This window comes from Boeremia exigua (assembly GCF_020726555.1).
Source record: "Boeremia exigua strain MPI-SDFR-AT-0100 chromosome Unknown C7974scaffold_4, whole genome shotgun sequence".
NCBI classification, from domain to species: Eukaryota; Fungi; Ascomycota; class Dothideomycetes; order Pleosporales; family Didymellaceae; genus Boeremia; species Boeremia exigua.
The window spans coordinates 1,096,407-1,109,577 of NW_025763521.1; the positions used below are offsets into that span (position 1 = coordinate 1,096,407).

The 13,171-nt window shown below is 51.7% G+C and overlaps 7 protein-coding genes across 7 annotated transcripts; 5 read left to right on the plus strand and 2 right to left on the minus strand.

The window, feature by feature from the left end:
* The first annotated feature begins 516 nt into the window (after window positions 1–516).
* C7974DRAFT_148255 (uncharacterized protein) lies at window positions 517–2,431 on the plus strand. The gene has a single exon (XM_046135715.1). The coding sequence runs from the start codon at window positions 553–555 to the stop codon at window positions 2,026–2,028; it is 1,476 nt and encodes a 491-aa protein (XP_045998998.1). The 5' UTR covers window positions 517–552; the 3' UTR covers window positions 2,029–2,431.
* An 834-nt stretch (window positions 2,432–3,265) lies between these two features.
* C7974DRAFT_374420 (uncharacterized protein) lies at window positions 3,266–4,171 on the minus strand (the record flags this gene model as incomplete). Its single annotated transcript, XM_046140151.1, has 2 exons — window positions 3,266–4,094; window positions 4,149–4,171. The coding sequence occupies 2 exons, from the start codon at window positions 4,169–4,171 to the stop codon at window positions 3,266–3,268; spliced, it is 852 nt and encodes a 283-aa protein (XP_045998999.1).
* A 434-nt stretch (window positions 4,172–4,605) lies between these two features.
* Window positions 4,606–5,488, plus strand: C7974DRAFT_148270 (uncharacterized protein). The gene has a single exon (XM_046135716.1). It carries the CDS (start codon window positions 4,708–4,710, stop codon window positions 5,260–5,262), a length of 555 nt encoding a protein of 184 aa, XP_045999000.1. The 5' UTR covers window positions 4,606–4,707; the 3' UTR covers window positions 5,263–5,488.
* A 597-nt stretch (window positions 5,489–6,085) lies between these two features.
* On the plus strand, window positions 6,086–8,245 carry C7974DRAFT_355669 (protein disulfide-isomerase). The gene is made up of 2 exons (XM_046139578.1): window positions 6,086–6,436; window positions 6,497–8,245. Exons 1-2 carry the CDS (start codon window positions 6,310–6,312, stop codon window positions 8,041–8,043), a joined length of 1,674 nt encoding a protein of 557 aa, XP_045999001.1. The 5' UTR covers window positions 6,086–6,309; the 3' UTR covers window positions 8,044–8,245.
* Window positions 8,148–9,337, minus strand: C7974DRAFT_450829 (uncharacterized protein; the record flags this gene model as incomplete). The annotated part of the gene is made up of 3 exons (XM_046145760.1): window positions 8,148–8,978; window positions 9,026–9,230; window positions 9,282–9,337. The coding sequence occupies 3 exons, from the start codon at window positions 9,335–9,337 to the stop codon at window positions 8,454–8,456; spliced, it is 786 nt and encodes a 261-aa protein (XP_045999002.1). The 3' UTR covers window positions 8,148–8,453.
* Window positions 9,338–10,191: 854 nt separating this feature from the next.
* On the plus strand, window positions 10,192–11,568 carry C7974DRAFT_308735 (WLM domain-containing protein; the record flags this gene model as incomplete). The annotated part of the gene is made up of 1 exon (XM_046138188.1): window positions 10,192–11,568. The coding sequence occupies one exon, from the start codon at window positions 10,192–10,194 to the stop codon at window positions 11,566–11,568; it is 1,377 nt and encodes a 458-aa protein (XP_045999003.1).
* Window positions 11,569–11,861: 293 nt separating this feature from the next.
* On the plus strand, window positions 11,862–13,118 carry C7974DRAFT_307770 (uncharacterized protein; the record flags this gene model as incomplete). The annotated part of the gene is made up of 1 exon (XM_046138143.1): window positions 11,862–13,118. One exon carries the CDS (start codon window positions 11,862–11,864, stop codon window positions 13,116–13,118), a length of 1,257 nt encoding a protein of 418 aa, XP_045999004.1.
* Between the last annotated feature and the right edge of the window lie 53 nt (window positions 13,119–13,171).

Genomic DNA, 13,171 nt, shown 5'->3' on the forward strand with positions numbered 1-13,171 from the left:
AGCCATGGTTTTTTTGTAATAGTAGGCACTTTGCCTACAGCTTACATAAGTGCAAGAACCTCATGTGGCATTCCCACGTGTGGTGGAGACGCAAGGTAAGTGTGGCCTGGAGCACGTCAAACGGTGTTCCGGAGTCCGGAGGCTTTGTAGTTGTAGTGTGAAATCTGCTTCAGCTCCTGAGTATCAGAAATCGCGATAGTGAGGAGGATGGCTCTTATGTGTCAGCATAATTGGCGGATTGGAGATGTAAGCCCAAGTCCGCCACGTGACAACAATGCTGGGAAACAACATGAAGAACAATCCTAGAATGCTTTCGCCTACAACGTGGCAAACATTAACCTAAGTTTTTAGCTTTGGTTGATATCATGGCTGCAAGTTTGATGTTGGACTTGGTCAGCTTGCAATTGATGGATAGTAAGCAGGATGTGAGGGGAACAGCATGTGTGGTTCTTCGCGGCCCCACTTTTCTCCTTGGAGGTCGTCAGTACCCAGATATCTAATCTACCATTTAACAACATATCTGAACATGTTGTTTCTCCATCACCTTCGAGTATGCCTCCTGTACGACTCGGGCCCAAAGATCTTCTGGAGTACGACGCTAACTACGGAGTGATCATCTGTCGCGAATGCCAATATGCCATCCAGAAGAGCGCCCTCCAAAGCCACTTGCTGCGACACAAAATCTTCCGTCATAAAAGACATAGCCTTCTCAATTCAATTTCTCGGTTTACAATTCTCGAGCCGGAGGATGTAATTCTACCAACACCCGACAGCAAGCCTATTGCAGCTCTACCGACGATCTCGGGCTTTCGCTGCGCAGTCCGGAAGTGCGACAGCCTCTTTGCCAGCGCAAAGCGTATGCGACGTCATCAACTTGAATCGCACGATATTTCTGAGGCCGAATCTTCGGACTCATCTATTCGTCCGGTCACACTTCAGACTTTCTTTCGTGGGACCAAGATCAAGTATTTTGAAGTCACGTCTGCAGGTCGTGCAACGACAACCAGGCCCGCGCCAAAGGCTTCTCGCGAAGATACTGTTGCTGAACATGATCTGGCCGGATCTGAAGGGGAAGATGATTCCAAGTTACCAAACCCTTCAACTACTTCAGCTGCGGACTTCAACTTGCAAAGCCTGGTATACTTCCATCACTTCAAATCCGCAACATGCTCCACGCTGCCCCATCCAGATCCCAAACAACCTCTATACTGGCAAACAGAATTTTTGAGCCAGGCTTTACAACAGAGATGGCTAATGGCTGGCTTATTGGCGCTCTCAGCATCTCACATGGGAGCACTTACACATCAAGCATCCCCTGCAATCGCCCACCATGACCGATCAGTCAAATTCCAAACAGACTTTGAAAACGGCTGGAAAACGAACACACAGGGAGCATTCAACACAAGCCACCGAGGTATACCCACGCCACGCGAGGCGATCCTCCAGCAACTCAGCAGCATGATAGCATGTGCACACGCCACATTCCCCTTCAAGACACCCGACACCACACTGGAAGCACTCATCACTCCCATGCGCGGCCTTACGACCACACAATACAGATCACGACCAAGCGGCGCCGTTGACGATGCCTTCAGCCGAGCAGCTCGCTTGCTGGACCTTCCCATCGACGACCCCGTCCTCGCCTCCATACTGGCGCGCCTCGACACCCTCCCCTCGCGCATGGCAGACGCACTCGGCAGACCCGATGACCCGCATGACGCGGTAACAGCACTATCAGCCACCGCCACGCTGATCGGAAGCTGCATCGAGGGTTTCGAATCCGACGACGCGTTCTGGGCTATGGCGACGTGGATATGCAGGGTGGGGGAACAGTTCCATCAACTGCTCGCTCGGGAGAATCCAGCTGCGTTGCTGGTTTTGGCACATTGGGCCGCGGCGCTGGTTTGGAGGGTTGAGGAGGATGGATGTTGGTTCTTGAATGGTGCGGCGGGGACTATTTTGGGGAGGGTTGGGGAGCTTTTGCCGCCGGATCGACCCGCGATTCAAGACTTGATTGGAGATTTGTGAATCTAGTCGAGATGATGAAAATGAGACCTCGATACAGATGTTGCTCTGGAATACATAGGAGCGTCGTCTAATGATTCGACAGTTGTTACAAACTTTCACCTCCATAATCCTGGAGATCGACCAGCAGAATTCGTAGTTGTTTACTTCACATATATCAATGATGCAGATCGAAGGGTATACTTGGAAGGCTGCCTGTTTTGGCTTCAGGCTGTGGTTTCAAAGCCAAAGGATGCGTAGTAAGCTGCTGTGATTCTAAAGTCGAGAGAAGCTGTGCCAGACCAATCAAACACTTGAACACGTAGCTGACATGTCGGTAGGGCTGAGCTCACGCTCTAGTTGCGGCAGTGAAACTTGCCCGAGATGGCGTTGCTTCAATAAAAGCGAGTGGTGGAGCAATTGACGATTATTTTCGTCAAGTAGCCCAACTAATTGAGAACTACACCACCATTTTCAACGCTGTGAGTTAAGGCGACGGTCTTAGGGGAGATACCGTATACAACCACCCTATTCGGAGTCTCGCACAGACCATTGAAACAGACGTCAATGAGCTACTTTCACGTGTTCAGCAACACCAAACTCATCTAGATGGCCACAGCTCATCTTCATCGATCAGAAACATTGTTGAGAAAGTCAAGTGGGGTGTACATGATTCAAAAAGCGTGTCTGGAAGACGGAAAGAATTCACTGATGGCTTAGTACCGATCGCGCTATTGTTTGATTTGAAGGTAGAGTTTGTAGGCTCCATCTGCAATAAATACTGACCACTCTCATAGTTCACGATTGGCAGCGATCGAGCAATATGAAAAGAAGATAATCGATCTTCAGAGTGAACAGATTGAGCGCTTGACTCTTGGTCAAGCGACCATGGATACACTCAACGTCAACCAAAGGTCGCTTTGTGCACCTGTATCTACAATCCTGGCTCGACTGAAAGCTCTACAATCCATGAATAAAAAGATACTTGACGCCACACATCCACAAGGAAGCGTTCTTCGGCAGACTCCGGCACTCATGCACAATGCAATTACTCCTAACTCATCATTACATCGCAGAAGTATCGCACCAGTTCGCATCACGCAACATCAGACGACACAACGCACTACAGGGATGGAGTCTGTAGGCCTCATCCTCGCAGGTTCGCAGCAAGTGTTTGCCGGCTGTTTACATCTCATGTTTGAGGTCGTCAAAGCCATCATCAAATTTGTCGCTCCGATGATGCACTTGGTGCCGACACTCTCTATGAGCTCTTTGTCGCTTCTCCGTTGTCGTCAGAGCCAGAACGTTTTTGTTTTTCGAGATGCCTCGAGATTTCCAAAACCTTCCTGTACCAGTCGGTGCTCGAGAAAGGGCGGTATCTGTACATTGCTGCTTCGACATCCATCAAATACTCAGTGTTGTACTTGGCAACATCCTCGATCCATACGTCTTGTTTGTTTCGCACAGCACAGTCTTGCAAGTACTTTCTTACTGGATCGTGTTTGACTGTACCTGCGTATAGGATGTTGATAAATTCTGATCCTAGAGCGTAGAGAGATCCATCCTGCCGCGGAGTAGTCGTGACCCGAACGAAGGCTGCAAGTAGGTTGTGTTTCATGCTGATGTCTTGAACCTTCTCGCAGAAGACATACAGTTTGCAGAGTCTGGTGAAGAGTTCTACTATCTTAGCCTTAGTTGTCTCCTCTGAAATGTCTGACTTGCTGACAATGGTGGAGCATTGTTGTGCGAGACTGTCGCCATTATACAGCAACGATAGATACTTGGCAACTATCTCAGGATCGTCTTCAGGAAGATTCAGGACGCCGATCTCGTCCTTAAGCCAGGCAGAATTGCTACTGGTAGTGGAGCTTGATGAATTTGTGTCGTCCCCACTCAGCGTCTTTGCAAATAATGATGATTTAGCGATAAGCAGCTCCTTGTGGACATAGAAAGTTTGCTGCTCGATTGTGTGTTTGTCTGCTACGTCGCTGTAGTTGCTACTTTTATCGTCTGTCTCATCGTTGCTATCCTTCCTGTCATTGCTGCGGCGGCGGCCTACAATGATCTTGACGATAGGACCCGTAAGGCATCTTTGCTTCTCGTTAGCGCAAAAGATGCTGCTGTGAATGTCGCTGATGTCCTACCTGCAAAAAAAATTGTCATTCATCGTTGTGATGATGGTAGTAGAGCTCACTCTGAAGAACCACACAAATGCAGAGACTAGATGAAATGCGATAAATCTATCCACGAGCAGAAGCTGCCTATCTATAGGCAGCAGAGAACTAAGGAAACAAAGAAGTGCTTGCTGGTGTAGCAGCAAGCACGAACAAACTAACTGTGCATGAGATGGAAGTTGCCAGAGGAAACCAACACACTCCGTCGGTGGCGGAGAAGTGGAAGATAAGGGAGCTGGGCTGAGAGGGAGCTACGTGCCGAGCATGCGCATTTACTAGACTCTTTAATCGAGAGTGAAGGAGAGTTGCCGCCGCACAACACATCCATCGCACGTAGTTCCTATTGTTTTCACTGTGATCTGGTCATACGAAGTAATGACAGTCGCCGTGACTTCCAATGCTGCACTCACTTTCACTAACACCCGTACCATCAGACCTCAAGATCACAGGCATGCAGCCGCACAAGATGCTTCTGACGCATCAGCTACCACATCAACCACCCCACCAACGCAGATCTGGCTAAGTGAAGATGCATCGGCAGTCAGCTCCGCGTCGCTGGTTGCCGGCTGAAGAGAATCAGCTGCATCACCTCCGCGTCGTCGAACACCAAACATGGGCCCAAATTGCTCAAGCTCTAGACCGCACTACACCGGCTGTTTCGTTACGATGGTACCAGCTCCAGAATGCGCAGTCCTCTTCTCTACAAGATTGGGACTCAAACATGGACGAGCAAATCATCGACGGTCGACGTCGCGGCCAGAAGTCCAGTGAGATAGCCCGTGAGATGAAACTGCCGACTGAAGCGGTGCAAGGCCGCTGGGCCGAGTTGCTTCAGCAAAAGAAGGTGCCCGCGGACGTCTTGGCGATCAGAAAAAGGAGGGGACCGGTGCAGTGGAGCGAAGCGGAGGATGAGGCTATAATGCAGGCGTGGGTGAACGGACATGATGAGCGGGAGATCTTCCAGATCGTGAAGCTCGAGGGGAAGCATCAGGGTGATGTTCTCAATCGAAGGAGGCTCTTGGTGAGGGAGAGGGGCGCCATATATCAGCGCTCGATGGCGGGGAAGATCAAGTTTGAGCCGTAGGCGTTGGATAAGGCCTTGGATTAGAAAAGGTTTGGCTGGAGGTGTAGAGAAAACTGGCTTTGGCGGTGTCGAGCGTCATGTTCCAGTCTTTGCAAGGCTGAATGCTTGGTCTCTGGCGAGCGAAAGGGTTAGGGTTAGTAATCGAAGACAATGAGTACCATCTGGCGTGACAATGGAGTCAATTACGAGGGCACGAGCCATGACGTGCGCTCTCGTCTTCCACGGGCGTGTTTGTGTTACCTTCTAAACATGGCTGACAGGCTGAAACTCCTATTGCTTTTGAGAAAACACCCATTGCTGGTGGTGATTGTTAGCAAACGCCTGATGGTTGGTGATGACGTTTCGTCTTTCTGTAGAGCTCGGTCGTTGGTCTGGTCGAGCTTGGTTATGCGAGCCATGTCTAATATTATGCACGGACGTAGAACTCTATGTATACATTGCGCAATGCGCATTACCGAAACAAGGGCCTCACTTCGAATGGAATTCGCCCGGGGCGGGGTCCACTGAACCGCGGTACCTGGCCAGCGCCCGCAGTGCTACAAGAGAACACCTGGCCTTGGAGAAAGCATTTCCGGGTCCGCCGCAAGTGCGTATAAGGCACTCTCTGTAGATTAATAATGCGCTCTCGGGAAGCTCGCAGCGGCGGCTGCATTAGCCTAATTGGGCCGAAGCAAAGAGGTACCATATGACAGGCGCTGGTGAAGCAGCGTGCGAACTGGCGCCACACCCCCATAAAAGGATTGTCGCGAGTATATGATTGGCAGTAAGCGGCGCAGGAACTCCAACGTGTCCAATACAGTGGTGCTGAAGCTGAGCAGGGGGGTGCATTGCAGGCATGCGGGTTGCCCTGCCGCTAACTAATCTAGTACGGGAAAGTCAAGTAGACAGGTGTTGCTTTCAAAGAGCTGCCGCCACAAGCTCCACTGCAGTTATAAACTCGCTGCCCACCGCCCCAGCTGCTTCCACTCACTTCACCGCAGCAGAGGTTTTTCTACTCCGCACCTCCTATACCCCCAGATTTTCAATCGCACTTTCACAACCGCCACAATGAAGTGCTCCACAATCTGCGCTGCTTTCTTTGCCGCCGTCGTTGCGGCCTCTTCAGATGTCGTTCAGCTGAAGACAGACACATTCAAGGAGTTCGTCCAGGAGAACGACCTTGTCCTCGCAGAGTGTAAGTAAATGTTTAACAATCAACCTCTTCTGGCCGAAATACTCGCTAACACCGTCGTAGTCTTCGCACCATGGTGCGGCCACTGCAAGGCGCTCGCCCCCGAGTACGAGACCGCTGCCACCACATTGAAGGAGAAGGACATCAAGCTTGTCAAGATTGACTGCACAGAGGAGGCGGATCTCTGCCAAGAGTACGGTGTCGAGGGTTACCCAACCCTGAAGGTCTTCCGTGGCCTCGACAACATCTCGTCCTACGGTGGTCAGCGCAAGGCCGACTCTCTGATCTCGTACATGACCAAGCAGGCCCTGCCCTCCGTCTCCGAGGTCACCAAGGACACCCTCGAGGAGTTCAAGACTGCCGACAAGGTCGTCCTGGTCGCCTACTTCGCCGCCGACGACAAGGCCTCCAACGAGACCTTCAGCGCGGTCGCTGACGGCCTCCGCGACAACTACCTCTTCGGTGCCACAAATGACGCCGCTCTTGCCAAGGCTGAGGGTGTCAAGCAGCCCGGTCTGGTTCTCTACAAGTCGTTCGACGACGGCAAGGACGTCTTCACTGAGAAGTTCGAGGCCGAGGCCATCAAGTCCTTCGCTACCGTCGCTGCCACTCCTCTCATTGGTGAAGTTGGCCCCGAGACCTACGCTGGCTACATGGCCGCCGGTATTCCTCTCGCCTACATCTTCGCCGAGACACCCGAGGAGCGTGAGGAGCTCGCCAAGGAGTTGAAGCCTCTTGCTATCAAGCACAAGGGCGCCATCAGCTTCGCTACCATCGATGCCACCGCTTTCGGCCAGCACGCTGGTAACCTCAACCTTAAGGCCGACTCATGGCCCGCTTTCGCCATTCAGCGCACCGACAAGAACGAGAAGTTCCCCTATGACCAGGACCTCAAGATCAACGAGAAGGACATCGGTACTTTCGTTGAGGATTTCCTCGCTGGCAAGGTCGAGCCCTCGATCAAGTCTGAGCCTATTCCCGAGAAGAACGATGGCCCCGTCACTGTTATTGTCGCCAAGAACTACAAGGACATCGTCATCGACAACGACAAGGATGTTCTCGTCGAGTTCTACGCCCCCTGGTGTGGTCACTGCAAGGCTCTCGCGCCCAAGTACGAGGAGCTCGGCCAGGCTTTCAGCTCTTCCGAGCTTTCCAAGCTTGTGACCATCGCTAAGGTCGATGCCACTCTCAACGACGTTCCCGATGAGATCCAGGGTTTCCCTACCATCAAGCTCTTCGCCGCTGGCAAGAAGGACGCCCCCATCGACTACTCTGGATCCCGCACTGTTGAGGACCTTCTCCAGTTCATCAAGGAGAACGGCTCCCACAAGGCTGCCGGTATCCTCGCTGAGACCGCCGATGCCGTTGAGGAGGGTGCCGAGGAGCTCGCCGAGCAGGCCAAGGCTGCCACCGAGTCTGGCAAGGCTGAGGCTAAGGAGGCCACAGAGTCCGCCAAGTCCGGCGCATCTGAGGCCACCGAGTCCGCCTCCAGCGCTGCCTCTGGCGCCGCTGCCTCAGTCAAGTCGGCTGCCTCTGGCGCCGCCGAGGCTGTCAAGAGCGTCGCTGGTGCTGCTGTTGGTGATGACGAGGAGATCCACGACGAGTTGTAGATCTTACCTTTCGCCTCCTGTCCTTTTAGCGCTTCTTTGGTCGGTTTTATATCCTCTACGACGTCTTTCTTGCACGAGACGGGCTCGGATAAAAGCTTGTAACGATTTACATAGGTCATGTGCAAGTGCCTATTTTTCTTCATTTAGGTTGGGATATCACGGGTAGCTATATAGCTCAATGGAGTTCCGGATCAAAACGTTCAATCATCATTTCTTCTGCTTGTCTACGTGAATAAAAGTTGTGGTAACGGCCTCATGTATATGCACGGTCTCTCGCTGCCTCGCGCTCACTCTGTATCGTGGAGACCAGGAGTAACGTGCAGTCTGCTGCTCTTCTCCACGAATGAACGAGCTTTGTGAAGCTGCGTCTCGAGACTTAGTGGCAGATAAAATGACTCTCAGGCTTGTGGTTACCATGGGTTTAATCTTTGTTTCAAGAGGTCTACCTCGCTCTTTGCCTGCTCCAGCTCCTGCTTGATACGCGTCAGGTCAGCGGTGTTGACCATGAGCTCTGTGCGCGTCTGCGCAAGCTTCTCTTCCATCCACTTGTAGGCACCAGGCCGAGCGCGTTTCGCCATCATGTTGACTGCGAGATCCATTAGGAAGTCTTTGGGAAAGTCTGCTGGGATCACTCCCAATTCATCGCAGAGCCCCAAATCATCGCAAAGCCCATGGTCAGTGTACAGGTTGACCAGCCAGCGGCGAGCTGCATCGTTCTCGGGTGTGCCTTCGTAAATGATTTGAACTGCGTCGCTGTCTGGCAGAAAAACGAAGTTGATTTCCTGGGCGTGCGCAGAAAGTGCAGCAAAAATCGTGTCCTTCGTGGTGCTGTCTATCAGCTTCTCAGCCAGTACATACAGCTTGCACAGAAGCCTATACTGATGTTGTTGTTCAGCAGTCTCCAACTCTGGCGTCTGGACAGGGAGTGTCTTCGTCTGCTACGAGTCAATATTCTGTTTAATCATCACACAAGATCACGTACGTATAAGCACATCAAGTACAGCGAGAACACGGCTGGCTCGTCATCGGGAAGCGGCACACTGCGTTCTGCAGACTCTTTCCAATCACCACCGATTGCTTTCGCGAAGAAGACGCTGCGCTGGGTGATCAGAGCTTCATGGACGAAGAAGGGCGTTGGTGGCTCATCGCTGCCAACAAGGACGCGAATAGAGGGCGATTCGACGAAGCTATTTGTGATGTCAGCAAGCAGACTGCTTATACACAATGTGAGGCATTACCTATAGGTAGCGTTGTAAAGCACGCGAACGTCATCGACTATGCTGGGAGACGCCATGATTGTGGGTTGGTGTGTGGGAGAGAGGTTGTGGTGGGCCGTCAACGACTTTTAGGTCAGAGACACTGCTCACGTGCTGGGCGCTGCTGGCTCACTTTCACTTCACCACGTCGATTTGTTTCAAAGTTCTTCATTTTCGTTAGCAGAAAAGCTGGCGTGGATTCATCAGGTCTTGAGTGAAGTTATTTGCAGACATGTTCGGGCGTAGACACGAAGGGATGGTAGCAACGTCTTATGTAGAGGGTATAACATTGACTAGAGATGCGTGCTGTGTATCTGTGTTGACCGGAGCGAGATATTCGATTCATGTACAACCAGGCTTGTAGGCTTTTCGATATCACATCGTGGTTTGCTCGTTGACCATGTACAGTCAATCTGGGCTCTGAAACATTTGCGCAGTGTACTTAGTAGTCTCTAGATAAGTTACTGCACTCAACCTAATATCCGAGTGTTCTTGCTTATGACAAGTAGATAGCTACATGAACGTGAAAGCTGTAATCCAGCCAGACCTTGAGCCTTGTCCGCATCTTTGGCCTCGGACACGTGTGCTAACAGAGTGATGAAAACTTCGAAGAAATCACTTCCAACATGGCGTATCGTTGACGGACAGAATTTTTCGATACAAGAAAACAGCAGTCGGAAAAGAGATGGAGGCTCTCACGACGCGACGCGACGCGACTTTAGCTCCGGCGCTAGTGCTAACGCCGCTTGCCACTGCGACACACAGTCACTCCAACTTCTTCTCACTCTGTCCGGTAACACTTGCACATACTCTACATTGACAACAGAACTCGGTAACTGCATAATCCACGATTTCAAGCCTAAACCGTTTTCCGCATGCGCAACCCACTATAATGCCTCTAGGCTTCGAGCGCATAAACGAGCGCACTCAGCGACCGAATGCTTTGATCAACTTTGTTCGGACCCTGCCTGGGCCAACGTCGACGACCGCCGAGCAGATTCTCAACCGAGTCGCCGCGATATGTTACCCGTTCATGAAGGCCAACATGATCCTAGTCCAGGCGCTCGAGGAGTTCCCGTACAACACTGAATTCGTCGGCCGCAACTTCAACGCTGGTGAGGTCATTCAGCTTGTGTTGCGAGACCGGAATGGTCGATGGCTGCCACAGCGCATGGTTGAAATGGTCATGGTACACGAGCTGGCGCATTGCAAGCAGATGAATCACTCCAAGGCGTTTTGGAAGGTCAGAGATGCCTACGCAGTTGACCTGCGGGCGCTGTGGGCGAAGGGCTACACCGGAGAGGGTATGTGGGGAAAGGGCAGAGGTTTGGAGACAGGCAACGTACAAACGAGTCTGGGCGATGTTGTCGATGTGCCTGAACATCTGTGTGGTGGCACATATGGGCGCAGATCCAAGAAGAGAAGGAGAGGTGGCAAGGGAAAGGAGACGTTGTCCTACGCTGAGAGAAAGCAGCGGCGTATCTTGAAGAAATTCGGTACAGGTGGTCAGTCCTTAGGCGCAGACGACGATACCAAGATCAAATTGGAAGGTGGCGTGCCGAAGAAAGGTAAGCCCAGAGTAGCGGGCAGCGCACGAGGAAGAGAACTCAGAGCTGCAGCTGCATTAGCGCGCTTTGAGCCTGTCAAGCAGGAACCAGAAGATGTGATGATCAAAAAGGAAGAGACCTCCGACAGTGAGACCGAAGACGAGGTCGATGCAGCCGATGCAGCGCTCGACGTAGATGGGTCGAAGATGGTTGACGATAAGGGTCGCGCTCTGATCAAGATCTGCGAAGACGAAGACGACAGAGATGGCAATGCGCGACGAGAAATGGCAGAAATCCAAGGCATTGAGTCTCAGCACGACGCGCCTGTGAGGAAATCTGCCTCCAAAACAAAAACGCCAAGCGTGCACACTACCAACTCACGCTCGAAGCCCAGCGAACCACTGGAAACATACACAAACTCTTCATCAGCCCAAGCGATCCATCTCGACGAGATCTGGAAGCGACGGCCTGAAACAGCAGAAACTGCTGCCGCTACAAACCCCACAATCAAGCCATCTCCCAAGCCGACATCATGCAATATCTGCTCAGTTGCGAACGAACCTGGGTCATTGACTTGCGCTGTTTGTTCCAATGTTCTTGTGGCACACCTTGTCCCTAATCATTGGAGATGCGTTAGAGATTCATGCAAGGATAGCGCCTACCTCAATGCAGGCGATGCTGGAGCATGCGGCGCATGTGGTCAAGTGAGGCCAGCATCATAATGAGCTTGTTGCGAAACGAGTCATTGACTTTAATGATACGATACCCCAATTCGATAGATAGCTTCGTGATGGTAATGGTTAAGACGCAATCAGCGAATCAAACAGCTCCAGTAGATACTTCTAAAGTGGAAGGTTCACCCCTCATTAGCGTCGATCTCCGAATATTGTCGTCATCAGTTCAACACCAAGTCTATATCATCACACGTTCTTCGACAAACGAGCTCAATCAATCGATCCAATATTGATAGTTCTAATTTGCCGATTCGATGGAATCTTGTGCAGAAGATCAGCATATGCCTTCCTCGCGGTTGCTCCGTTTACCACGCGAGGTCCGGGACCTGATTTGGGAGCATGCCATCGTTCGCGACACAATACCAATTGAATGCGCTGTCGTTGAAGGCCCTGGCTACCGTAGACACACCGGCTATCCATGTCCATATTCTCCTCAACTCCACGAAGCCTATCCGTTGCATCATAATGTGACTTCGCGTAGGACTTGGTCTCTACCGATCTACGATCTCAAAGTCGATATTCAGGGAGGTACATGGATACAACCGAAGCGAGCTCGAATGACCTACCAGCTTGCTATGCCGTGCGCAAGACCAAAGGATGCAAAACGCGATGACAGGATTGCAATTCGCTTGCTACAAGTCTGCCGATCAATCAACGACGAGGCAAGGCCACTGTTCTACAAAAAGAATGTTTTCAGCTTCACAGGGCAATTTCCTATCTCGACCGCCCTTGCATTTCTCCAGGACCGGCCCCCAGCCGCATTGTCCCAGCTTTGGTCCATCGAAATGGTCCTTACAGAGGACAACAACATGAGAGGTTCTGCCGAAGCCCACTTTCCTCCCACCACCAGGTCTTCAGACTGTCTGGTCTTGCAACATGCGTTTCACTACTTCACTGACCTCTGCATGCTGCTTTCCTCACCTGCTGTTCAGCTGCGCAGGCTGTGTCTGACAATCGAGTCGCTCTCGTCATACGGCGACGTCCAGCCAGGGTCTCTGTCCGAGTGTCTGGCGTGGGAAGCCGAGAAGAGCAGTTCGGACCGGCCTTGGGTCGCTTCCTGGATTCAGCCATTACTTCAAATCAAAAGCCTCGAAACTATCAAGATTTACTGGATCTCTGATCGACCTCGAGTGCGCAGGATGTCAGATACCTTATCACTTATGCAAAAATCAATGCTCGTGCAAGCACGCGCAAACCAAGATGATAACAGACTCGAATTGCGAAGCCACGAACTCGACTTCAGCGTCCTTAAAAGCCAACACGATCACGTCATGACCACGCTCGTATTCGATACGCAGACAGAGCAGTTGGAGTGCGGGGACTGTTCATGTGAAGACCGGCCGGCTGGTCTTGAACACATCGCTGAAGAAGCTCCCGAGACGACACGAGCATACTACAAGTGCGGAGTCGCCACATGGAAAGAGCACCAGAGGTCCTTTACTGGATACAAGAGCGCATATGCGGCTTACTGTGAGCTCAATAACTCGTATTCCCTGCGCCGGAAGTCGTCAGCTTGTGCCGTTCACATGGATCGTTGATGGCATATTGTGACTTGAAATACAAGGTTGACCTGCGATGAATACGGCACCGG